Source organism: Eupeodes corollae, chromosome 3 (assembly GCF_945859685.1).
Source record: "Eupeodes corollae chromosome 3, idEupCoro1.1, whole genome shotgun sequence".
Lineage (NCBI taxonomy): Eukaryota > Metazoa > Arthropoda > Insecta > Diptera > Syrphidae > Eupeodes > Eupeodes corollae.
The window spans coordinates 109078506-109105927 of NC_079149.1; the positions used below are offsets into that span (position 1 = coordinate 109078506).

Below are 27422 nucleotides of genomic sequence, written 5' to 3' on the forward strand. Positions count from 1 at the left end.
GGGCAAAAATCCATGTCCAAACTTTAAATGCGAATATCTCGCTTAAAACGCATCTAAAAGGTATCAAAGTCGGCACCTAATGGACAATTTTTGAACTCCAATATTTCTTGATCTAGACCACCTAGATGGCTGAAATTTCAGGATTGTGATCTAGGAATCATTCCCTTTCCATTGGTGTGCCTATCTTTGAATAAGACCAACTCTACAACAAGTTATGGGCAAAAATCCATGTCCAAACTTTAAATGCGAATATCTCGCTTAAAACGCATCTAAAAGGTATCAAAGTCGGCACCTAATGGACAATTTTTGAGCTCCAATATTTCTTGATCTAGACCACCTAGATGGCTGAAATTTCAGGATTTTGATCTAGGAATCATTCCCTTTCCATTGGTGTGCCTATCTTTGAATAAGACCAACTCTACAACAAGTTATGGGCAAAAATCCATGTCCAAACTTTAAATGCGAATATCTCGCTTAAAACGCATCTAAAAGGTATCAAAGTCGGCACCTAATGGACAATTTTTGAACTCCAATATTTCTTGATCTAGACCACCTAGATGGCTGAAATTTCAGGATTTTGATCTAGGAATCATTCCCTTTCCATTGGTGTGCCTATCTTTGAATAAGACCAACTCTACAACAAGTTATGGGCAAAAATCCATGTCCAAACTTTAAATGCGAATATCTCGCTTAAAACGCATCTAAAAGGCATACAAGTCGGCACCTAATGGACAATTTTTGAACTCCAATATTTCTTGATCTAGACCACCTAGATGGCTTAAATTTCAGGATTGTGATCTAGGAATCATTCCCTTTCCATAGGTGTGCCTATCTTTGAATAAGACCAACTCTACAACAAGTTATGGGCAAAAATCCATGTCCAAACTTTAAATGCGAATATCTCGCTTAAAACGCATCTAAAAGGTATCAAAGTCGGCACCTAATGGACAATTTTTGAACTCCAATATTTCTTGATCTAGACCACCTAGATGGCTTAAATTTCAGGATTGTGATCTAGGAATCATTCCCTTTCCATTGGTGTGCCTATCTTTGAATAAGACCAACTCTACAACAAGTTATGGGCAAAAATCCATGTCACAACTTTAAATGCGAATATCTCGCTTAAAACGCATCTAAAAGGTATCAAAGTCGGCACCTAATGGACAATTTTTGAACTCCAATATTTCTTGATCTAGACCACCTAGATGGCTGAAATTTCAGGATTGTGATCTAGGAATCATTCCCTTTCCATTGGTGTGCCTATCTTTGAATAAGACCAACTCTACAACAAGTTATGGGCAAAAATCCATGTCCAAACTTTAAATGCGAATATCTCGCTTAAAACGCATCTAAAAGGTATCAAAGTCGGCACCTAATGGACAATTTTTGAACTCCAATATTTCTTGATCTAGACCACCTAGATGGCTGAAATTTCAGGATTGTGATCTAGGAATCATTCCCTTTCCATTGGTGTGCCTATCTTTGAATAAGACCAACTCTACAACAAGTTATGGGCAAAAATCCATGTCCAAACTTTAAATGCGAATATCTCGCTTAAAACGCATTTAAAAGGTATCAAAGTCGGCACCTAATGGACAATTTTTGAATTCCAATATTTCTTGATCTAGACCACCTAGATGGCTGAAATTTCAGGATTGTGATCTAGGAATCATTCCCTTTCCATTGGTGTGCCTATCTTTGAATAAGACCAACTCTACAACAAGTTATGGGCAAAAATCCATGTCCAAACTTTAAATGCAAATATCTCGCTTAAAACGCATCTAAAAGGTATCAAAGTCGGCACATAATGGACAATTTTTGAACTCCAATATTTCTTGATCTAGACCACCTAGATGGCTGAAATTTCAGGATTGTGATCCAGGAATCATTCCCTTTCCATTGGTGTGCCTATCTTTGAATAAGACCAACTCTACAACAAGTTATGGGCAAAAATCCATGTCCAAACTTTAAATGCGAATATCTCGCTTAAAACGCATTTAAAAGGTATCAAAGTCGGCACCTAATGGACAATTTTTGAACTCCAATATTTCTTGATCTAGACCACCTAGATGGCTGAAATTTCAGGATTGTGATCTAGGAATCATTCCCTTTCCATTGGTGTGCCTATCTTTGAATAAGACCAACTCTACAACAAGTTATGGGCAAAAATCCATGTCCAAACTTTAAATGCGAATATCTCGCTTAAAACGCATCTAAAAGGTATCAAAGTCGGCACCTAATGGACAATTTTTGAATTCCAATATTTCTTGATCTAGACCACCTAGATGGCTGAAATTTCAGGATTGTGATCTAGGAATCATTCCCTTTCCATTGGTGTGCCTATCTTTGAATAAGACCAACTCTACAACAAGTTATGGGCAAAAATCCATGTCCAAACTTTAAATGCGAATATCTCGCTTAAAACGCATCTAAAAGGTATCAAAGTCGGCACCTAATGGACAATTTTTGAATTCCAATATTTCTTGATCTAGACCACCTAGATGGCTGAAATTTCAGGATTGTGATCTAGGAATCATTCCCTTTCCATTGGTGTGCCTATCTTTGAATAAGACCAACTCTACAACAAGTTATGGGCAAAAATCCATGTCCAAACTTTAAATGCGAATATCTCGCTTAAAACGCATCTAAAAGGTATCAAAGTCGGCACCTAATGGACAATTTTTGAATTCCAATATTTCTTGATCTAGACCACCTAGATGGCTGAAATTTCAGGATTGTGATCTAGGAATCATTCCCTTTCCATTGGTGTGCCTATCTTTGAATAAGACCAACTCTACAACAAGTTATGGGCAAAAATCCATGTAAAAACTTTAAATGCGAATATCTCGCTTAAAAAGCATCTAAAAGGTATCAAAGTCGGCACCTAATGGACAATTTTTGAACTCCAATATTTCTTGATCTAGACCACCTAGATGGCTGAAATTTCAGGATTGTGATCTAGGAATCATTCCCTTTCCATTGGTGTGCCTATCTTTGAATAAGACCAACTCTACAACAAGTTATGGGCAAAAATCCATGTCCAAACTTTAAATGCGAATATCTCGCTTAAAACGCATCTAAAAGGTATCAAAGTCGGCACCTAATGGACAATTTTTGAATTCCAATATTTCTTGATCTAGACCACCTAGATGGCTGAAATTTCAGGATTGTGATCTAGGAATCATTCCCTTTGCATTGGTGTGCCTATCTTTGAATAAGACCAACTCTACAACAAGTTATGGGCAAAAATCCATGTAAAAACTTTAAATGCGAATATCTCGCTTAAAAAGCATCTAAAAGGTATCAAAGTCGGCACCTAATGGACAATTTTTGAACTCCAATATTTCTTGATCTAGACCACCTAGATGGCTGAAATTTCAGGATTGTGATCTAGGAATCATTCCCTTTCCATTGGTGTGCCTATCTTTGAATAAGACCAACTCTACAACAAGTTATGGGCAAAAATCCATGTCCAAACTTTAAATGCGAATATCTCGCTTAAAACGCATCTAAAAGGTATCAAAGTCGGCACCTAATGGACAATTTTTGAACTCCAATATTTCTTGATCTAGACCACCTAGATGGCTGAAATTTCAGGATTGTGATCCAGGAATCATTCCCTTTCCATTGGTGTGCCTATCTTTGAATAAGACCAACTCTACAACAAGTTATGGGCAAAAATCCATGTCCAAACTTTAAATGCGAATATCTCGCTTAAAACGCATCTAAAAGGTATCAAAGTCGGCACCTAATGGACAATTTTTGAACTCCAATATTTCTTGATCTAGACCACCTAGATGGCTGAAATTTCAGGATTGTGATCTAGGAATCATTCCCTTTCCATTGGTGTGCCTATCTTTGAATAAGACCAACTCTACAACGAGTTATGGGCAAAAATCCATGTCCAAACTTTAAATGCGAATATCTCGCTTAAAACGCATCTAAAAGGCATACAAGTCGGCACCTAATGGACAATTTTTGAACTCCAATATTTCTTGATCTAGACCACCTAGATGGCTTAAATTTCAGGATTGTGATCTAGGAATCATTCCCTTTCCATAGGTGTGCCTATCTTTGAATAAGACCAACTCTACAACAAGTTATGGGCAAAAATCCATGTCCAAACTTTAAATGCGAATATCTCGCTTAAAACGCATCTAAAAGGTATCAAAGTCGGCACCTAATGGACAATTTTTGAACTCCAATATTTCTTGATCTAGACCACCTAGATGGCTGAAATTTCAGGATTGTGATCTAGGAATCATTCCCTTTCCATTGGTGTGCCTATCTTTGAATAAGACCAACTCTACAACAAGTTATGGGCAAAAATCCATGTCACAACTTTAAATGCGAATATCTCGCTTAAAACGCATCTAAAAGGTATCAAAGTCGGCACCTAATGGACAATTTTTGAACTCCAATATTTCTTGATCTAGACCACCTAGATGGCTGAAATTTCAGGATTGTGATCCAGGAATCATTCCCTTTCCATTGGTGTGCCTATCTTTGAATAAGACCAACTCTACAACAAGTTATGGGCAAAAATCCATGTCACAACTTTAAATGCGAATATCTCGCTTAAAACGCATCTAAAAGGTATCAAAGTCGGCACCTAATGGACAATTTTTGAACTCCAATATTTCTTGATCTAGACCACCTAGATGGCTGAAATTTCAGGATTGTGATCTAGGAATCATTCCCTTTCCATTGGTGTGCCCATCTTTGAATAAGACCAACTCTACAACAAGTTATGGGCAAAAATCCATGTCCAAACTTTAAATGCGAATATCTCGCTTAAAACGCATCTAAAAGGTATCAAAGTCGGCACCTAATGGACAATTTTTGAACTCCAATATTTCTTGATCTAGACCACCTAGATGGCTGAAATTTCAGGATTGTGATCCAGGAATCATTCCCTTTCCATTGGTGTGCCTATCTTTGAATAAGACCAACTCTACAACAAGTTATGGGCAAAAATCTATGTCCAAACTTTAAATGCGAATATCTCGCTTAAAACGCATCTAAAAGGTATCAAAGTCGGCACCTAATGGACAATTTTTGAACTCCAATATTTCTTGATCTAGACCACCTAGATGGCTGAAATTTCAGGATTGTGATCTAGGAATCATTCCCTTTCCATTGGTGTGCCTATCTTTGAATAAGACCAACTCTACAACAAGTTATGGGCAAAAATCCATGTCCAAACTTTAAATGCGAATATCTCGCTTAAAACGCATCTAAAAGGTATCAAAGTCGGCACCTAATGGACAATTTTTGAATTCCAATATTTCTTGATCTAGACCACCTAGATGGCTGAAATTTCAGGATTGTGATCTAGGAATCATTCCCTTTCCATTGGTGTGCCTATCTTTGAATAAGACCAACTCTACAACAAGTTATGGGCAAAAATCCATGTCCAAACTTTAAATGCAAATATCTCGCTTAAAACGCATCTAAAAGGTATCAAAGTCGGCACCTAATGGACAATTTTTGAACTCCAATATTTCTTGATCTAGACCACCTAGATGGCTGAAATTTCAGGATTGTGATCTAGGAATCATTCCCTTTCCATTGGTGTGCCTATCTTTGAATAAGACCAACTCTACAACAAGTTATGGGCAAAAATCCATGTCCAAACTTTAAATGCGAATATCTCGCTTAAAACGCATCTAAAAGGTATCAAAGTCGGCACCTAATGGACAATTTTTGAACTCCAATATTTCTTGATCTAGACCACCTAGATGGCTGAAATTTCAGGATTGTGATCTAGGAATCATTCCCTTTCCATTGGTGTGCCTATCTTTGAATAAGACCAACTCTACAACAAGTTATGGGCAAAAATCCATGTCCAAACTTTAAATGCAAATATCTCGCTTAAAACGCATCTAAAAGGTATCAAAGTCGGCACCTAATGGACAATTTTTGAACTCCAATATTTCTTGATCTAGACCACCTAGATGGCTGAAATTTCAGGATTGTGATCTAGGAATCATTCCCTTTCCATAGGTGTGCCTATCTTTGAATAAGACCAACTCTACAACAAGTTATGGGCAAAAATCCATGTCCAAACTTTAAATGCGAATATCTCGCTTAAAACGCATCTAAAAGGTATCAAAGTTGGCACCTAATGGACAATTTTTGAACTCCAATATTTCTTGATCTAGAACACCTAGATGGCTGAAATTTCAGGATTGTGATCTAGGAATCATTCCCTTTCCATTGGTGTGCCTATCTTTGAATAAGACCAACTCTACAACAAGTTATGGGCAAAAATCCATGTCCAAACTTTAAATGCGAATATCTCGCTTAAAACGCATCTAAAAGGTATCAAAGTCGGCACCTAATGGACAATTTTTGAATTCCAATATTTCTTGATCTAGACCACCTAGATGGCTGAAATTTCAGGATTGTGATCTAGGAATCATTCCCTTTCCATTGGTGTGCCTATCTTTGAATAAGACCAACTCTACAACAAGTTATGGGCAAAAATCCATGTAAAAACTTTAAATGCTAATATCTCGCTTAAAACGCATCTAAAAGGTATCAAAGTCGGCACCTAATGGACAATTTTTGAACTCCAATATTTCTTGATCTAGACCACCTAGATGGCTGAAATTTCAGGATTGTGATCTAGGAATCATTCCCTTTCCATAGGTGTGCCTATCTTTGAATAAGACCAACTCTACAACAAGTTATGGGCAAAAATCCATGTCCAAACTTTAAATGCGAATATCTCGCTTAAAACGCATCTAAAAGGTATCAAAGTTGGCACCTAATGGACAATTTTTGAACTCCAATATTTCTTGATCTAGAACACCTAGATGGCTGAAATTTCAGGATTGTGATCTAGGAATCATTCCCTTTCCATTGGTGTGCCTATCTTTGAATAAGACCAACTCTACAACAAGTTATGGGCAAAAATCCATGTCCAAACTTTAAATGCGAATATCTCGCTTAAAACGCATCTAAAAGGTATCAAAGTCGGCACCTAATGGACAATTTTTGAATTCCAATATTTCTTGATCTAGACCACCTAGATGGCTGAAATTTCAGGATTGTGATCTAGGAATCATTCCCTTTCCATTGGTGTGCCTATCTTTGAATAAGACCAACTCTACAACAAGTTATGGGCAAAAATCCATGTAAAAACTTTAAATGCGAATATCTCGCTTAAAACGCATCTAAAAGGTATCAAAGTCGGCACCTAATGGACAATTTTGAAACTCCAATATTTCTTGATCTAGACCACCTAGATGGCTGAAATTTCAGGATTGTGATCCAGGAATCATTCCCTTTCCATTGGTGTGCCTATCTTTGAATAAGACCAACTCTACAACAATTTATGGGCAAAAATCCATGTCCAAACTTTAAATGCGAATATCTCGCTTAAAACGCATCTAAAAGGTATCAAAGTCGGCACCTAATGGACAATTTTTGAACTCCAATATTTCTTGATCTAGACCACCTAGATGGCTGAAATTTCAGGATTGTGATCTAGAAATCATTCCCTTTCCATTGGTGTGCCTATCTTTGAATAAGACCAACTCTACAACAAGTTATGGGCAAAAATCCATGTCCAAACTTTAAATGCGAATATCTCGCTTAAAACGCATCTAAAAGGTATCAAAGTCGGCACCTAATGGACAATTTTTGAACTCCAATATTTCTTGATCTAGACCACCTAGATGGCTGAAATTTCAGGATTGTGATCTAGGAATCATTCCCTTTCCATTGGTGTGCCTATCTTTGAATAAGACCAACTCTACAACAAGTTATGGGCAAAAATCCATGTCCAAACTTTAAATGCGAATATCTCGCTTAAAACGCATCTAAAAGGTATCAAAGTCGGCACCTAATGGACAATTTTTGAACTCCAATATTTCTTGATCTAGACCACCTAGATGGCTGAAATTTCAGGATTGTGATCTAGGAATCATTCCCTTTCCATTGGTGTGCCTATCTTTGAATAAGACCAACTCTACAACAAGTTATGGGCAAAAATCCATGTCCAAACTTTAAATGCGAATATCTCGCTTAAAACGCATCTAAAAGGTATCAAAGTCGGCACCTAATGGACAATTTTTGAACTCCAATATTTCTTGATCTAGACCACCTAGATGGCTGAAATTTCAGGATTTTGATCTAGGAATCATTCCCTTTCCATTGGTGTGCCTATCTTTGAATAAGACCAACTCTACAACAAGTTATGGGCAAAAATCCATGTCCAAACTTTAAATGCGAATATCTCGCTTAAAACGCATCTAAAAGGTATCAAAGTCGGCACCTAATGGACAATTTTTGAACTCCAATATTTCTTGATCTAGACCACCTAGATGGCTGAAATTTCAGGATTGTGATCTAGGAATCATTCCCTTTCCATTGGTGTGCCTATCTTTGAATAAGACCAACTCTACAACAAGTTATGGGCAAAAATCCATGTCCAAACTTTAAATGCGAATATCTCGCTTAAAACGCATCTAAAAGGTATCAAAGTCGGCACCTAATGGACAATTTTTGAACTCCAATATTTCTTGATCTAGACCACCTAGATGGCTGAAATTTCAGGATTGTGATCTAGGAATCATTCCCTTTCCATTGGTGTGCCTATCTTTGAATAAGACCAACTCTACAACAAGTTATGGGCAAAAATCCATGTCCAAACTTTAAATGCGAATATCTCGCTTAAAACGCATCTAAAAGGTATCAAAGTCGGCACCTAATGGACAATTTTTGAATTCCAATATTTCTTGATCTAGACCACCTAGATGGCTGAAATTTCAGGATTGTGATCTAGGAATCATTCCCTTTCCATTGGTGTGCCTATCTTTGAATAAGACCAACTCTACAACAAGTTATGGGCAAAAATCCATGTAAAAACTTTAAATGCGAATATCTCGCTTAAAACGCATCTAAAAGGTATCAAAGTCGGCACCTAATGGACAATTTTGAAACTCCAATATTTCTTGATCTAGACCACCTAGATGGCTGAAATTTCAGGATTGTGATCTAGGAATCATTCCCTTTCCATTGGTGTGCCTATAATTTCAGGATTGTGATCTAGGCATCATTCCCTTTCCATTAGTGTGCCTATCTTTGAATAAGACCAACTCTACAACAAGTTAAGGGCAAAAATCCATGTCCAAACTTTAAATGCAAATATCTCGCTTAAAACGCATCTAAAAGGTATCAAAGTCGGCACCTAATGGACAATTTTTGAACTCCAATATTTCTTGATCTAGACCACCTAGATGGCTGAAATTTCCCTTTCCATTGGTGTGCCTATCTTTGAATAAAACCAACTCTACAACAAGTTATGGGCAAAAATCTATGTCCAAACTTTAAATGCGAATATCGCACTTAAAACGCATCTAAAAGGTATCAAAGTCGGCACCTAATGGACAATTTTTTAACTCCAATATTTCTTGATCTAGACCACCTAGATGGCTGAAATTTCAGGATTGTGATCCAGGAATCATTCCCTTTCCATTGGTATGCCTATCTTTGAATAAGACCAACTCTACAACAAGTGATGGGCAAAAATCCATGTCCAAACTTTAAATGCGAATATCTCGCTTAAAACGCATCTAAAAGGTATCAAAGTCGGCACCTAATGGACAATTTTTGAACTCCAATATTTCTTGATCTAGACCACCTAGATGGCTGAAATTTCCCTTTCCATTGGTGTGCCTATCTTTGAATAAAACCAACTCTACAACAAGTTATGGGCAAAAATCTATGTCCAAACTTTAAATGCGAATATCGCGCTTAAAACGCATCTAAAAGGTATCAAAGTCGGCACCTAATGGACAATTTTTTAACTCCAATATTTCTTGATCTAGACCACCTAGATGGCTGAAATTTCAGGATTGTGATCCAGGAATCATTCCCTTTCCATTGGTATGCCTATCTTTGAATAAGACCAACTCTACAACAAGTGATGGGCAAAAATCCATGTCCAAACTTTAAATGCGAATATCTCGCTTAAAACGCATCTAAAAGGTATCAAAGTCGGCACCTAATGGACAATTTTTGAACTCCAATATTTCTTGATCTAGACCACCTAGATGGCTGAAATTTCCCTTTCCATTGGTGTGCCTATCTTTGAATAAAACCAACTCTACAACAAGTTATGGGCAAAAATCTATGTCCAAACTTTAAATGCGAATATCGCGCTTAAAACGCATCTAAAAGGTATCAAAGTCGGCACCTAATGGACAATTTTTTAACTCCAATATTTCTTGATCTAGACCACCTAGATGGCTGAAATTTCAGGATTGTGATCTAGGAATCATTCCCTTTCCATTGGTGTGCCTATCTTTGAATAAGACCAACTCTACAACAAGTTATGGGCAAAAATCCATGTCCAAACTTTAAATGCGAATATCTCGCTTAAAACGCATCTAAAAGGTATCAAAGTCGGCACCTAATGGACAATTTTTGAACTCCAATATTTCTTGATCTAGACCACCTAGATGGCTGAAATTTCCCTTTACATTGGTGTGCCTATCTTTGAATAAAACCAACTCTACAACAAGTTATGGGCAAAAATCTATGTCCAAACTTTAAATGCGAATATCGCGCTTAAAACGCATCTAAAAGGTATCAAAGTCGGCACCTAATGGACAATTTTTTAACTCCAATATTTCTTGATCTAGACCACCTAGATGGCTGAAATTTCAGGATTGTGATCTAGGAATCATTCCCTTTCCATTGGTGTGCCTATCTTTGAATAAGACCAACTCTACAACAAGTTATGGGCAAAAATCCATGTCCAAACTTTAAATGCGAATATCTCGCTTAAAACGCATCTAAAAGGTATCAAAGTCGGCACCTAATGGACAATTTTTGAACTCCAATATTTCTTGATCTAGACCACCTAGATAGCTGAAATTTCAGGATTGTGATCTAGGAATCATTCCCTTTCCATTGGTGTGCCTATCTTTGAATAAGACCAACTCTACAACAAGTTATGGGCAAAAATCCATGTCCAAACTTTAAATGCGAATATCTCGCTTAAAACGCATCTAAAAGGTATCAAAGTCGGCACCTAATGGACAATTTTTGAACTCCAATATTTCTTGATCTAGACCACCTAGATGGCTGAAATTTCAGGATTGTGATCTAGGAATCATTCCCTTTCCATTGGTGTGCCTATCTTTGAATAAGACCAACTCTACAACAAGTTATGGGCAAAAATCCATGTCCAAACTTTAAATGCGAATATCTCGCTTAAAACGCATCTAAAGGGTATCAAAGTCGGCACCTAATGGACAATTTTTGAACTCCAATATTTCTTGATCTAGACCACCTAGATGGCTGAAATTTCAGGATTGTGATCTAGGAATCATTCCCTTTCCATTGGTGTGCCTATCTTTGAATAAGACCAACTCTACAACAAGTTATGGGCAAAAATCCATGTCCAAACTTTAAATGCGAATATCTCGCTTAAAACGCATCTAAAAGGAATCAAAGTCTGCACCTAATGGACGCTTTTTGAACTCCAATATTTCTTGATCTAGACCACCTAGATGGCTGAAATTTCAGGATTGTGATCTAGGAATCATTCCCTTTCCATTGGTGTGCCTATCTTTGAATAAGACCAACTCGGCAACAAGTTATGGGCAAAAATCCATGTCCAAACTTTAAATGCGAATATCTCGCTTAAAACGCATCTAAAAGGTATCAAAGTCGGCACCTAATGGACAATTTTTGAACTCCAATATTTCTTGATCTAGACCACCTAGATGGCTGAAATTTCAGGATTGTGATCTAGGAATCATTCCCTTTCCATTGGTGTGCCTATCTTTGAATAAAACCAGCTCTACAACAAGTTATGGGCAAAAATCCATGTCCAAACTTTAAATGCGAATATCTCGCTTAAAACGCATCTAAAAGGTATCAAAGTCGGCACCTAATGGACAATTTTTGAACTCTAATATTTCTTGATCTAGACCACCTAGATGGCTGAAATTTCAGGATTGTGATCCAGGAATCATTCCCTTTCCATTGGTGTGCCTATCTTTGAATAAGACCAACTCTACAACAAGTTATGGGCAAAAATCCATGTCCAAACTTTAAATGCGAATATCTCGCTTAAAACGCATCTAAAAGGTATCAAAGTCGGCACCTAATGGACAATTTTTGAACTCCAATATTTCTTGATCTAGACCACCTAGATGGCTGAAATTTCAGGATTGTGATCTAGGAATCATTCCCTTTCCATTGGTGTGCCTATCTTTGAATAAGACCAACTCTACAACAAGTTATGGGCAAAAATCCATGTCCAAACTTTAAATGCGAATATCTCGCTTAAAACGCATCTAAAAGGTATCAAAGTCGGCACCTAATGGACAATTTTTGAATTCCAATATTTCTTGATCTAGACCACCTAGATGGCTGAAATTTCAGGATTGTGATCTAGGAATCATTCCCTTTCCATTGGTGTGCCTATCTTTGAATAAGACCAACTCTACAACAAGTTATGGGCAAAAATCCATGTCCAAACTTTAAATGCGAATATCTCGCTTAAAACGCATCTAAAAGGTATCAAAGTCGGCACCTAATGGACAATTTTTGAACTCCAATATTTCTTGATCTAGACCACCTAGATGGCTGAAATTTCAGGATTGTGATCTAGGAATCATTCCCTTTCCATTGGTGTGCCTATCTTTGAATAAGACCAACTCTACAACAAGTTATGGGCAAAAATCCATGTCCAAACTTTAAATGCGAATATCTCGCTTAAAACGCATCTAAAGGGTATCAAAGTCGGCACCTAATGGACAATTTTTGAACTCCAATATTTCTTGATCTAGACCACCTAGATGGCTGAAATTTCAGGATTGTGATCTAGGAATCATTCCCTTTCCATTGGTGTGCCTATCTTTGAATAAGACCAACTCTACAACAAGTTATGGGCAAAAATCCATGTCCAAACTTTAAATGCGAATATCTCGCTTAAAACGCATCTAAAAGGAATCAAAGTCTGCACCTAATGGACGCTTTTTGAACTCCAATATTTCTTGATCTAGACCACCTAGATGGCTGAAATTTCAGGATTGTGATCTAGGAATCATTCCCTTTCCATTGGTGTGCCTATCTTTGAATAAGACCAACTCGGCAACAAGTTATGGGCAAAAATCCATGTCCAAACTTTAAATGCGAATATCTCGCTTAAAACGCATCTAAAAGGTATCAAAGTCGGCACCTAATGGACAATTTTTGAACTCCAATATTTCTTGATCTAGACCACCTAGATGGCTGAAATTTCAGGATTGTGATCTAGGAATCATTCCCTTTCCATTGGTGTGCCTATCTTTGAATAAAACCAGCTCTACAACAAGTTATGGGCAAAAATCCATGTCCAAACTTTAAATGCGAATATCTCGCTTAAAACGCATCTAAAAGGTATCAAAGTCGGCACCTAATGGACAATTTTTGAACTCTAATATTTCTTGATCTAGACCACCTAGATGGCTGAAATTTCAGGATTGTGATCCAGGAATCATTCCCTTTCCATTGGTGTGCCTATCTTTGAATAAGACCAACTCTACAACAAGTTATGGGCAAAAATCCATGTCCAAACTTTAAATGCGAATATCTCGCTTAAAACGCATCTAAAAGGTATCAAAGTCGGCACCTAATGGACAATTTTTGAACTCCAATATTTCTTGATCTAGACCACCTAGATGGCTGAAATTTCAGGATTGTGATCTAGGAATCATTCCCTTTCCATTGGTGTGCCTATCTTTGAATAAGACCAACTCTACAACAAGTTATGGGCAAAAATCCATGTCCAAACTTTAAATGCGAATATCTCGCTTAAAACGCATCTAAAAGGTATCAAAGTCGGCACCTAATGGACAATTTTTGAATTCCAATATTTCTTGATCTAGACCACCTAGATGGCTGAAATTTCAGGATTGTGATCTAGGAATCATTCCCTTTCCATTGGTGTGCCTATCTTTGAATAAGACCAACTCTACAACAAGTTATGGGCAAAAATCCATGTCCAAACTTTAAATGCGAATATCTCGCTTAAAACGCATCTAAAAGGTATCAAAGTCGGCACCTAATGGACAATTTTTGAACTCCAATATTTCTTGATCTAGACCACCTAGATGGCTGAAATTTCAGGATTGTGATCCAGGAATCATTCCCTTTCCATTGGTGTGCCCATCTTTGAATAAGACCAACTCTACAACAAGTTATGGGCAAAAATCCATGTCCAAACTTTAAATGCGAATATCTCGCTTAAAACGCATCTAAAAGGTATCAAAGTCGGCACCTAATGGACAATTTTTGAACTCCAATATTTCTTGATCTAGACCACCTAGATGGCTGAAATTTCAGGATTGTGATCCAGGAATCATTCCCTTTCCATTGGTGTGCCTATCTTTGAATAAGACCAACTCTGCAACAAGTTATGGGCAAAAATCCATGTCCAAACTTTAAATGCGAATATCTCGCTTAAAACGCATCTAAAAGGTATCAAAGTCGGCACCTAATGGACAATTTTTGAACTCCAATATTTCTTGATCTAGACCACCTAGATGGCTGAAATTTCAGGATTGTGATCTAGGAATCATTCCCTTTCCATTGGTGTGCCTATCTTTGAATAAGACCAACTGTACAACAAGTTATGGGCAAAAATCCATGTCCAAACTTTAAATGCGAATATCTCGCTTAAAACGCATCTAAAAGGTATCAAAGTCGGCACCTAATGGACAATTTTTGAATTCCAATATTTCTTGATCTAGACCACCTAGATGGCTGAAATTTCAGGATTGTGATCTAGGAATCATTCCCTTTCCATTGGTGTGCCTATCTTTGAATAAGACCAACTCTACAACAAGTTATGGGCAAAAATCCATGTCCAAACTTTAAATGCGAATATCTCGCTTAAAACGCATCTAAAAGGTATCAAAGTCGGCACCTAATGGACAATTTTGAAACTCCAATATTTCTTGATCTAGACCACCTAGATGGCTGAAATTTCAGGATTGTGATCCAGGAATCATTCCCTTTCCATTGGTGTGCCTATCTTTGAATAAGACCAACTCTACAACAATTTATGGGCAAAAATCCATGTCCAAACTTTAAATGCGAATATCTCGCTTAAAACGCATCTAAAAGGTATCAAAGTCGGCACCTAATGGACAATTTTTGAACTCCAATATTTCTTGATCTAGACCACCTAGATGGCTGAAATTTCAGGATTGTGATCTAGAAATCATTCCCTTTCCATTGGTGTGCCTATCTTTGAATAAGACCAACTCTACAACAAGTTATGGGCAAAAATCCATGTCCAAACTTTAAATGCGAATATCTCGCTTAAAACGCATCTAAAAGGTATCAAAGTCGGCACCTAATGGACAATTTTTGAACTCCAATATTTCTTGATCTAGACCACCTAGATGGCTGAAATTTCAGGATTGTGATCTAGGAATCATTCCCTTTCCATTGGTGTGCCTATCTTTGAATAAGACCAACTCTACAACAAGTTATGGGCAAAAATCCATGTCCAAACTTTAAATGCGAATATCTCGCTTAAAACGCATCTAAAAGGTATCAAAGTCGGCACCTAATGGACAATTTTTGAACTCCAATATTTCTTGATCTAGACCACCTAGATGGCTGAAATTTCAGGATTGTGATCTAGGAATCATTCCCTTTCCATTGGTGTGCCTATCTTTGAATAAGACCAACTCTACAACAAGTTATGGGCAAAAATCCATGTCCAAACTTTAAATGCGAATATCTCGCTTAAAACGCATCTAAAAGGTATCAAAGTCGGCACCTAATGGACAATTTTTGAACTCCAATATTTCTTGATCTAGACCACCTAGATGGCTGAAATTTCAGGATTGTGATCTAGGAATCATTCCCTTTCCATTGGTGTGCCTATCTTTGAATAAGACCAACTCTACAACAAGTTATGGGCAAAAATCCATGTCCAAACTTTAAATGCGAATATCTCGCTTAAAACGCATCTAAAAGGTATCAAAGTCGGCACCTAATGGACAATTTTTGAACTCCAATATTTCTTGATCTAGACCACCTAGATGGCTGAAATTTCAGGATTGTGATCTAGGAATCATTCCCTTTCCATTGGTGTGCCTATCTTTGAATAAGACCAACTCTACAACAAGTTATGGGCAAAAATCCATGTCCAAACTTTAAATGCGAATATCTCGCTTAAAACGCATCTAAAAGGTATCAAAGTCGGCACCTAATGGACAATTTTTGAATTCCAATATTTCTTGATCTAGACCACCTAGATGGCTGAAATTTCAGGATTGTGATCCAGGAATCATTCCCTTTCCATTGGTGTGCCTATCTTTGAATAAGACCAACTCTACAACAAGTTATGGGCAAAAATCCATGTAAAAACTTTAAATGCGAATATCTCGCTTAAAACGCATCTAAAAGGTATCAAAGTCGGCACCTAATGGACAATTTTGAAACTCCAATATTTCTTGATCTAGACCACCTAGATGGCTGAAATTTCAGGATTGTGATCTAGGAATCATTCCCTTTCCATTGGTGTGCCTATAATTTCAGGATTGTGATCTAGGCATCATTCCCTTTCCATTAGTGTGCCTATCTTTGAATAAGACCAACTCTACAACAAGTTAAGGGCAAAAATCCATGTCCAAACTTTAAATGCAAATATCTCGCTTAAAACGCATCTAAAAGGTATCAAAGTCGGCACCTAATGGACAATTTTTGAACTCCAATATTTCTTGATCTAGACCACCTAGATGGCTGAAATTTCCCTTTCCATTGGTGTGCCTATCTTTGAATAAAACCAACTCTACAACAAGTTATGGGCAACAATCTATGTCCAAACTTTAAATGCGAATATCGCGCTTAAAACGCATCTAAAAGGTATCAAAGTCGGCACCTAATGGACAATTTTTTAACTCCAATATTTCTTGATCTAGACCACCTAGATGGCTGAAATTTCAGGATTGTGATCCAGGAATCATTCCCTTTCCATTGGTATGCCTATCTTTGAATAAGACCAACTCTACAACAAGTGATGGGCAAAAATCCATGTCCAAACTTTAAATGCGAATATCTCGCTTAAAACGCATCTAAAAGGTATCAAAGTCGGCACCTAATGGACAATTTTTGAACTCCAATATTTCTTGATCTAGACCACCTAGATGGCTGAAATTTCAGGATTGTGATCTAGGAATCATTCCCTTTCCATTGGTGTGCCTATCTTTGAATAAGACCAACTCTACAACAAGTTATGGGCAAAAATCCATGTCCAAACTTTAAATGCGAATATCTCGCCTAAAACGCATCTAAAAGGTATCAAAGTCGGCACCTAATGGACAATTTTTGAACTCCAATATTTTTTGATCTAGACCACCTAGATAGCTGAAATTTCAGGATTGTGATCTAGGAATCATTCCCTTTCCATTGGTGTGCCTATCTTTGAATAAGACCAACTCTACAACAAGTTATGGGCAAAAATCCATGTCCAAACTTTAAATGCGAATATCTCGCTTAAAACGCATCTAAAAGGTATCAAAGTCGGCACCTAATGGACAATTTTTGAACTCCAATATTTCTTGATCTAGACCACCTAGATGGCTGAAATTTCAGGATTGTGATCTAGGAATCATTCCCTTTCCATTGGTGTGCCTATCTTTGAATAAGACCAACTCTACAACAAGTTATGGGCAAAAATCCATGTCCAAACTTTAAATGCGAATATCTCGCTTAAAACGCATCTAAAGGGTATCAAAGTCGGCACCTAATGGACAATTTTTGAACTCCAATATTTCTTGATCTAGACCACCTAGATGGCTGAAATTTCAGGATTGTGATCTAGGAATCATTCCCTTTCCATTGGTGTGCCTATCTTTGAATAAGACCAACTCTACAACAAGTTATGGGCAAAAATCCATGTCCAAACTTTAAATGCGAATATCTCGCTTAAAACGCATCTAAAAGGAATCAAAGTCTGCACCTAATGGACGCTTTTTGAACTCCAATATTTCTTGATCTAGACCACCTAGATGGCTGAAATTTCAGGATTGTGATCTAGGAATCATTCCCTTTCCATTGGTGTGCCTATCTTTGAATAAGACCAACTCGGCAACAAGTTATGGGCAAAAATCCATGTCCAAACTTTAAATGCGAATATCTCGCTTAAAACGCATCTAAAAGGTATCAAAGTCGGCACCTAATGGACAATTTTTGAACTCCAATATTTCTTGATCTAGACCACCTAGATGGCTGAAATTTCAGGATTGTGATCTAGGAATCATTCCCTTTCCATTGGTGTGCCTATCTTTGAATAAAACCAGCTCTACAACAAGTTATGGGCAAAAATCCATGTCCAAACTTTAAATGCGAATATCGTGCTTAAAACGCATCTAAAAGGTATCAAAGTCGGTACCTAATGGACAATTTTTGAACTCCAATATTTCTTGATCTAGACCACCTAGATGGCTGAAATTTCAGGATTGTGATCTAGGAATCATTCCCTTTCCATTGGTGTGCCTATAATTTCAGGATTGTGATCTAGGAATCATTCCCTTTCCATTGGTGTGCCTATCTTTGAATAAAACCAACTCTACAACAAGTTATGGGCAAAAATCCATGTCCAAACTTTAAATGCGAATATCTCGCTTAAAACGCATCTAAAAGGTATCAAAGTCGGCACCTAATGGACAATTTTTGAACTCCAATATTTCTTGATCTAGACCACCTAGATGGCTGAAATTTCAGGATTGTGATCCAGGAATCATTCCCTTTCCATTGGTGTGCCCATCTTTGAATAAGACCAACTCTACAACAAGTTATGGGCAAAAATCCATGTCCAAACTTTAAATGCGAATATCTCGCTTAAAACGCATCTAAAAGGTATCAAAGTCGGCACCTAATGGACAATTTTTGAACTCCAATATTTCTTGATCTAGACCACCTAGATGGCTGAAATTTCAGGATTGTGATCTAGGAATCATTCCCTTTCCATTGGTGTGCCTATCTTTGAATAAGACCAACTCTACAACAAGTTATGGGCAAAAATCTATGTTCAAACTTTAAATGCGAATATCTCGCTTAATACGCATCTAAAAGGCATAAAAGTCGGCACCTAATGGACAATTTTTGAACTCCAAATTTCTTGATCTAGACCACCTAGATGGCTGAAATTTCAGGATTGTGATCTAGGAATCATTCCCTTTCCATTGGTGTGCCTATCTTTGAATAAGACCAACTCTACAATAAGTTATGGGCAAAAATCCATGTTCAACTTTAAATGCGAATATCTCGCTCAATACGCATCTAAAAGGTATCAAAGTCGGCACCTAGAGGACTATTTTTGAACTCCAATATTTCTTGATCTAGACCACCTAGATGGCTGAAACTTCAGGATTGTGATCTAGGGATCATTCCCTTTCCATTGGTGTGCCTATCTTTGAATAAGACTAACTCTACAACAAGTTATGGGCAAAAATCCATGTTCAAACTTTAAATGCGAATATCTCGCTTAATACGCATCTAAAAGGCATAAAAGTCGGCACCTAGAGGACTATTTTTGAACTCCAATATTTCTTGATCTAGACCACCTAGATGGCTGAAATTTCAGGATTGTGATCTAGGGATAATTCCCTTTCCATTGGTGTGCCTATCTTTGAATAAGACCAACTCTACAACAAGTTATGGGCAAAAATCCATGTCCAAACTTTAAATGCGAATATCTCGCTTAAAACGCATCTAAAAGGCATAAAAGTCGGCACCTAGAGGACTATTTTTGAACTCCAATATTTCTTGATCTAGACCACCTAGATGGGTGTTCAAATGGTAGACATATGCATTCAAGAGGACACAAGCGTCCACAGGTTTTTCTTAAAACCAACCTCTGTCTATCAACTACTACTCTCACCTCCACGTGGTGAACATCGGGTGCCTAGTACCTCAACTGGAGATTGGGTTCCAACCCCAGTGGAAAGTTGTTGGGGGCAGCAAACGAGAGAGGTGGGGAGAGGTGTTTCAACTAAGGCACCTCTCCTTATACAGAAGACGGCGGCGGGGGAATTCCCGAGATGGAATCAACGGTGGCGTCTACAGTTCCAGTAAGGTTGAACTACTTAGTGAACACCTTATAGGGCTTCTTCGACTTATTCGGAGCCCAGGCCTGTAAGAAGCTGTTTTATCCGGCCCCCCATCCTTGGAGTTATACTTAGGATCTGGCCCTCCAGGTTGGAGGTTGTTCGTCGGGGTGACTTCCTGGCCACGTTAAAGCTTTCATAGTTGCGAAGCACCAACAAGCCTCGGATACGGACGGATTTACTGTTGACAACCAACGCAAACGAATAAAGGACAACGAACTTCGGATATGCACGTGGAATGTTAGGTCCCTTAACAGACCACGTGCGGCCGAAGAATTAGCGGAGGCCCTAGAACGATATAAAGCAGATATCACTGAATCCAGGAAATACGATGGGATAGGCCGGGCAAAAAGAGGATGAAAAACTGCGATATTTACTATGGTGACTGCTACCACGAAAACCAACAGCGCTTATTTGGATGCGGATTCGTCATCGGAGCCAGACTTAGGCAAGAAGTCTTGAACTATAGGTGCATCAATGAGCGCCTCATGACCATATGCATCAAGGCTAAATTCGGCAACATTAGCCTGATATGCGCGCAAGCCCCGACAGAAGAGAAAGACGACAACACCAAAGATATGTTCTTCGAGCTCTTAGACAAAACATATGAGCAGTGCCCTAGCTACGATATTAAAATAGTAAGGGAAGACATCTTTGGTGGAATAATCGGGAAGAACAGCCTGCATGACAACACTTCCGACAATGGATTCAGGCTCATAGATTTTGCTGCGGGGCGATACTTCATGGTAGCCAGTACGCGTTTTCCACACCTCAACATCCACAAAGGAACCGGGACTTCTCCAGATCAATCTACCGTCAACCAGATTGACCATATTGCGATCGACGCCAGACACGCTTCCAGCATTATGGATGTACGAACTTTCCGAGGAGCTAACATTGACTCGGACCACTACCTCGTTGTAGCCAAGGTAGCACTTCAGATTTCCAGACAAAAGGCAAAACAGGGAGGTGTTGGGAGAAGATACAACGTCAAACGGCTACAATCGCCAGAGATCGCCAAATCCTTTTCCGACCGAGTTACAAGTAACCTCTCTCGAAGTTCTCTGCCGCCAACACAATGTATCGAAAACCAGTGGCAACATTGCCAAGATGCAATCAGAGAAGCGGCCTCTGATGTGCTGGGTTTGAAACAGCCACCAACAAGGAACCCCTGGTTTAATGAGGAATGTCGGCAGGCAAATGCAGCCAAACAACAGACACGCAAAGCGGCGCTGCATATTTAAAAGGACGAGAGCTGCTCGTGAGCTCTATGAGCAGAAGAGGCGAGAGGAACTCAGAAGGAAAAAGATAGGGCATGAGAAGCGTGAGGTCGAAGATGTTGAGAGGTATAAAAGCAGGAATGAAGTTCGAAAGTTTTATGAACAGGTGAAACGAAATTCACAGGTACATAAACCTACAACCGAAGGCTGCAAAGACGAAAGTAGAAACATCATAGTGGAACCACAGTCAATGCTGAGGATATGGAAGAACCACTTCTGCAGACTGTATAACGGCGACGACGAACCTAATTCCGTTGTCAGGCAGGATGATCCATTCAACATAGACGACGAAAGCCAACAATCACGTCCTCCCGAGTTAGACGAAGTAAAGATTGCCATATCTAAGCTGAAGTCTAATAAAACCGCTGAAGCGGATAGCTTGAATGCAGAGCATGCACCAACTTATCTGTAAGATATGGTCGGAAGAAAGCATGCCCGATGAATGGAACCTCAGTATTGTTTGCCCGATCCTAAAAAAAGGAGACCCTCTCAACTGCACCAACTATAGAGGAATCAATCTACATAACATCGCCTATAAAATCTTCTCTGCCGTAATATGTGAACGTCTAAAGCCCATTGTCAACAACCCGATAGGTCCTTATCAGTGCGGTTTTAGACCAGGAAAGTAAACAGCTAATCAAATATTTATATTACGGCAGATCCTGGAAAAAACCCAAGAACACCAAATCGACACCCACCATCTTTTCATTGATTTCAAGGCCGCATATGACAGCATTTACAGGGACTGCCAAACTTGTCCGTTTAAGCAGGATGACCATGGAGAATTCACGCTGCTCCATAAAGGTTGGAAACAACTTAACAGAACCTTTCGATGTCAAAACAAGGTTTTAGACAAGGTGATGCGCTGTCATGCGATTTTTTTAACATCGTGCTTGAAAGAATAGTGCAGAGCTCACACATCAACACTAGAGGCACTATCTTTCAAAAGTCTATCCAATTACTGGCATATGCTGATGACATTGACATAATCGGAAGAACTCAGCGTGAAGTCAATGGGGCTTTTGTGAGTATTGAGGCAGAGGCGGCAAAAATGGGTTTAACGGTTAATGAGGGCATAAACAAAGTACATGCTGTCGTCAAGAAAGGACATACAACACCGACGTCTTGGTCAAAACGCCACAATCGACAGACGTAACTTTGAGGTAGTCAAGGACTGAGATCAAACGCAGAATAACTCTTGCTAACCGCTGTTTCTTTGGACTAAAAAAGCAATTGAGTGGTAAAGTCCTCTCTCGAGAGACCAAAGTGTTGCTATATAAGACCATTATCATCCCCGTCCTGCTATACGGTGCAGAAGCATGGACTATGACAAAAGCGGTTGAAAGCTACTTGGATCGCTTCGAGAGAAAAGTTCTTCGTGTAATCTACGGTACCGTATGCATCGAAGATGGAACGACGAGCTGTACGAGCTGTACAGCGGCGTAGACTTAGCCAGAAGGGTAAAAGTCCAACGACTAAGATGGCTGGGTCACGTAGAGCACATGGAAACCAATGCTCCGGCCTGGAAAGTCTTCGAATTCGCACCCACAGGACAGCGCAGTAGAGGAAGACCGCGGATCAGGTGGCGCGCACAAGTGGAAGTTGACCTCACCCAACTTGGAGCGCGAAACTGGAGACATCTAGCTAGGGACCGAGCTAGATGGAGAAGTTTGTTTGGGACTCACACAGGACTGTAGCGCCACCTTAAGTAAGTAAGTAAGAAAACCTTTATTAACTACACTAAAAGGAAATAAAATAAGAAACACATTTCTATACAAAACGTATTATATTGATGATTTAAAAATTAATCTACATATTTCGTAACAATTCAATCATATTAAATTACATATTGGGGTTTTATTTATCAAAATAAAATAAAAATTAAAAAAAAAAACACAGCTAAACGACATAACGCTGCTTTATCGACTTTGTTTTTTTTTTAACAAACACAAAATTAAATCTTGTTCACTAATACCGCACTCTCATATAACGGCAGTATATTAAAAAAAAAAAAAACATTTAACAATTTAAAAAAAAAAGAAAATTTATAAGGCACATATTTTATAAAACTTGCTGTTTTCTTTTTAAGTTAAGGATTAAACATAAAATTCTTGCAAAACAAATAAAAAAGTGTAAAATTGCGCTATTCAACAAAAAAAAAATATATATATATAAAGTTAAAACAATTAAATCAATCATTTAAAACAAAAATATTTTGTACAGCTAACAAATCAATATACTTAGCTAATAAAATCGGTTTTTGTTATTCATAAACAGTTATTATTTTGTATATAGATATAAATTTCTTTTCTCTGATTTTCAATTAGGCACACGACAAAATAAAAAACTAGAATCTTTATAAAACTATATATGATTTGATTCTTTAACAATAGATTATATTTTTTTGTTTTTGTTTATAGGTATAGGTGTATTTATGTTTAAATAATTGTACTTTGATTTTTATTTTGTTTCCTTCATTTTTGTTAATAAGTTTAATTTTTTGACAAATTCCCGATTTTGTTGCAATGTTGTTGTTTTTGTTTAGACTATGAGCCTGTTAGGTTAGGGTGTTGGCCTGGAGTGTTGTTGATAGCCTTCGACACCTCTTCTTGTAGTGTTGATGGCGGATCAGATAAAATGTCAGTCGTTGTGGATAAGTAACGTAGTTTATTTGAAACAGCTGAAATGAAAAATAATATTTTATTTCTTCAAGTTTACATAAATGTTTTTTTTTTTTTAAATGGAGAAGAAATGATTTGAACTTTTATTTGCACGTTTATTTATTGCATTCGTTAAACAATCTAACGTTAGAACTTAAGACCAATTACATTTATTCTTAGATTAATAGATTTACAATGCTTTAAGCAATAGTAGAGAACCAGGCCCTAGTGACTTACATGACTCTCAACCATTCCTGTGTGCGAGTAATTGCAGGGATGGAGAGGACCTACAGTTTATATGCCGAATCCAAATGGCTAATTTGAGAAAGCACATTTTCATGACAAGAATTACTCTTGGAAAATTCGTCAATTCCTCGAAAGAGGCAGTACCCGTGAAAAAAACTTTAGGTGGCACAGGCAGGGATCGAACCAAAGATCTTTGGCATGACAATCCAACGCACCAACCTTCATGCCACGGGTACTTCTTTAAGCAATTTCAAAAAAAAAGCTAAACTGAATTATTGAAAAAATGTACTTTAAATGTTTTACTTTTAAAATCATCGCTTACGGAATACACCAAAAAGTTGAGGGGACCTTTTTTTACCATAGTTCGATCTGCTTGATAAAGGGCGTAAAGGAACTTGTCATCTAATACTTGATAAATAAAGTTTAATTGTTCCAAAATTGTTGGTGATATGACTGACCCATTGATTAATTTTATAATAAAGCACAGCTGAATGAGCAACGTACAGGAAAGAGTCAAAAAAGCTACTGTAGCTCATGCTACATGCGTTATATCCTTACAAGAAACTCATATCAAACACAATTTTCAACCTTTATGTCCAAAGCAATCCTCATCTTGTTTTAATAACTTAGACACAAACACATCATCCAAACAGGGATATGGTCTTCTTGTCCACAAATCTATTCCACATTATTCTATCCAAATTGACTCAAATATAGCGGTAATAGCAGTACAAATAGAATTAAAAATAAAACTCAAGATAATCTGTATTTATATCCCACCATGGCAACAATTTTCTCGCAATGATCTTGATTGTATCTTCAACGGTATGAATACCCCAATCATCCTTACCGGTGATTTTAACTCATGGAGCCCTTCCTGGGGTTCGAGTACATTTAATAGTCGTGGAAAAATAGTCGAAAACTTCATTACTAATTTTGGTCTTTCCATCTTAAATGATGGTCACCCGACACATTTTTCAACGCATAAAACTTTCACACACGTTGACCTGACCCTAATTACACCATCTCTGACTCCAATTTCCACATGGTCCGTCTCCGATCACTTACACGGAAGTGATCATTTTCCAATTACCACTAACATCTCTCTAGGTACAAATATATCACTTATAAAATTGCAAAAAAAGATTCCTATTGGATAGGGCAAATTGGGAACTATTCCAATCAAATCTTTCAAAAGAAATTGTAAAAGCAGAGAAAGTTTTAAGTTTTGAAAAGTGCACATCGAACATCAACCCAAATTCCACATCTAAGAAACTATGGACCGACATAAAAGCACTCACTGGAAATTATGTACCTCACTCAATAAAAGTTATTAGAGCTGCAACGGAAGCTATCACGTGTCCACAAAAAATTGTCGAACTTTTTGCAAAAACATGGAAAATTTCCGGTGATGACTTAAATTTTCACCCTACTTTCATTAGAGAAAAACAGCTCTAATTGAATGTCCTTTAAATATGACAGAATTAGAAAGCTGTCTATGCTTTGTTAAAGGCACAACCCCCGGGTTCGACCGCATATCTTATGCCATGCTAAAAAACAGTTCCGCAACCTTTAAACTAAGATTGTTGGATTTGTTCAACCAAATATTTAACGAAGGCATAATCCCACATGCATGGAAATTGGCGAGCATATAAAGATCCTTCTATTATTTCAGGATACCGTCCTATTTCGATCCTCTCCTGTACAGGGAAAGTCTTAGAAAAAATAATTTCCAGACGATTTTTCTGGTTCCTTGAAAAAAAATTGTATTGATTACCGCCAAGTGGCTTTTAAAAAAAAACGTGGAACTATCGACGCACTTCTTCACCTAGATAAAATCCTAGCCTGTCAACAAAAAATCACGTCTCTATCCTTTTGATTGATTTCGAAAAAGCCTTTGACAGAATCGGCATCCACGTAATTATGAAACAATTAATCAAATGGAAAATTGGTCCAAAATGCTGAATTTTATTAAATCATTCCTAAGCAATAGATATTTCCGAATTAAGGCGAATGGTACTTATTTGTCTACTCATAATTTGAAAAATGGCATTTCACAAGGACCGCCTTTATCAGTCGTCCTTTTTAATTTTGTCTAAGATCGACTATGGTTTAGCGATTTATGGTAAATGTTCGAAGTCATCCACCCAACTTATCACAACACCGTATCACGCAGCCATCAGGAGCGGTATCAGGGCTTTTCGTACAACTCCGATTCGGAACCTCTTGACAGATGCGGGATTACCACAGCTTATTGAAAGAATCGAATATCTTACAACGGCTACGATACAAAAAATTAACTGCTCCAGAAGGTCATCTATTCACAACGATGTCAAAAAAATTATAAAACGAAAGAAAACCCCAAGACTTAAATCAACGTTAAACTTCGCTTTAACATCTGCAAAAGAACTTGACATACCTATTGCCATTCAAAATGTAAACTCAACCAGCTATCCACCCTGGCACTTACCAAAAGAGTCTATTCTCACCAACCTTAGCAAATACACCATAACATCAACCAGTAAAGACGTTTTTATAGCCATGTTTTTTGACATGGCAGAGAGCCACAAGAAACAAGGATCGCACTTATTGTTTGATGATGCCTCAAAAACACAAGACGGTACATCATTTCCTGTTATCGCAGAAAACTCAACAACCATCTGCAAAGGCATACTTTCAATTTTCACCTCGATATTCACAGTTGGAGCTTTTGCCATTCTCAGGGCATTGGAAAAATCCGAGAACAAAAAGACTATCATATTTATAGACAGTCTATCCTCTGTAAATGCCATCAACAACATTAATAAAAATAGTGAAATTATCGAATCCATCCGCGATAAACTCATCTTCAGAAGTGGGAAACTAAAAATTACATGGATCCCAGGGCACCAAGGTATCAATGGCAACGAAGTTGCAGATGCTGTATCTAAATCTGCTCTAAATGAACCTCTAACTACATTCTATGCCTACAATAAAAGAGACTTAAAAAACCATCTACTTAAGACATGGAAATACAAAAGGAAAACTAACTGGTTGAATTATTACCAGACCTACAAATTAAACCCTAATGCTGAAAAAGCCAAACCCTAAAAACATATCAA

At 37.8% G+C, this 27422-nt stretch overlaps 1 protein-coding gene across 2 annotated transcripts in view; it reads right to left on the reverse strand.

Annotated features, from left to right (window-relative positions):
* Positions 1–23247: 23247 nt before the first annotated feature.
* The window catches only part of LOC129949599 (transcription factor SPT20 homolog), a 56828-nt gene continuing 52653 nt past the window's right edge, over positions 23248–27422 (reverse strand). For both annotated transcript variants that reach the window (XM_056061154.1, XM_056061155.1), the window contains one exon: positions 23248–24095. In XM_056061154.1, coding sequence (XP_055917129.1) covers positions 23962–24095 — 134 coding nt within the window. In that variant the 3' untranslated portion in view covers positions 23248–23961. The remainder of the gene's footprint in view (positions 24096–27422) is intronic.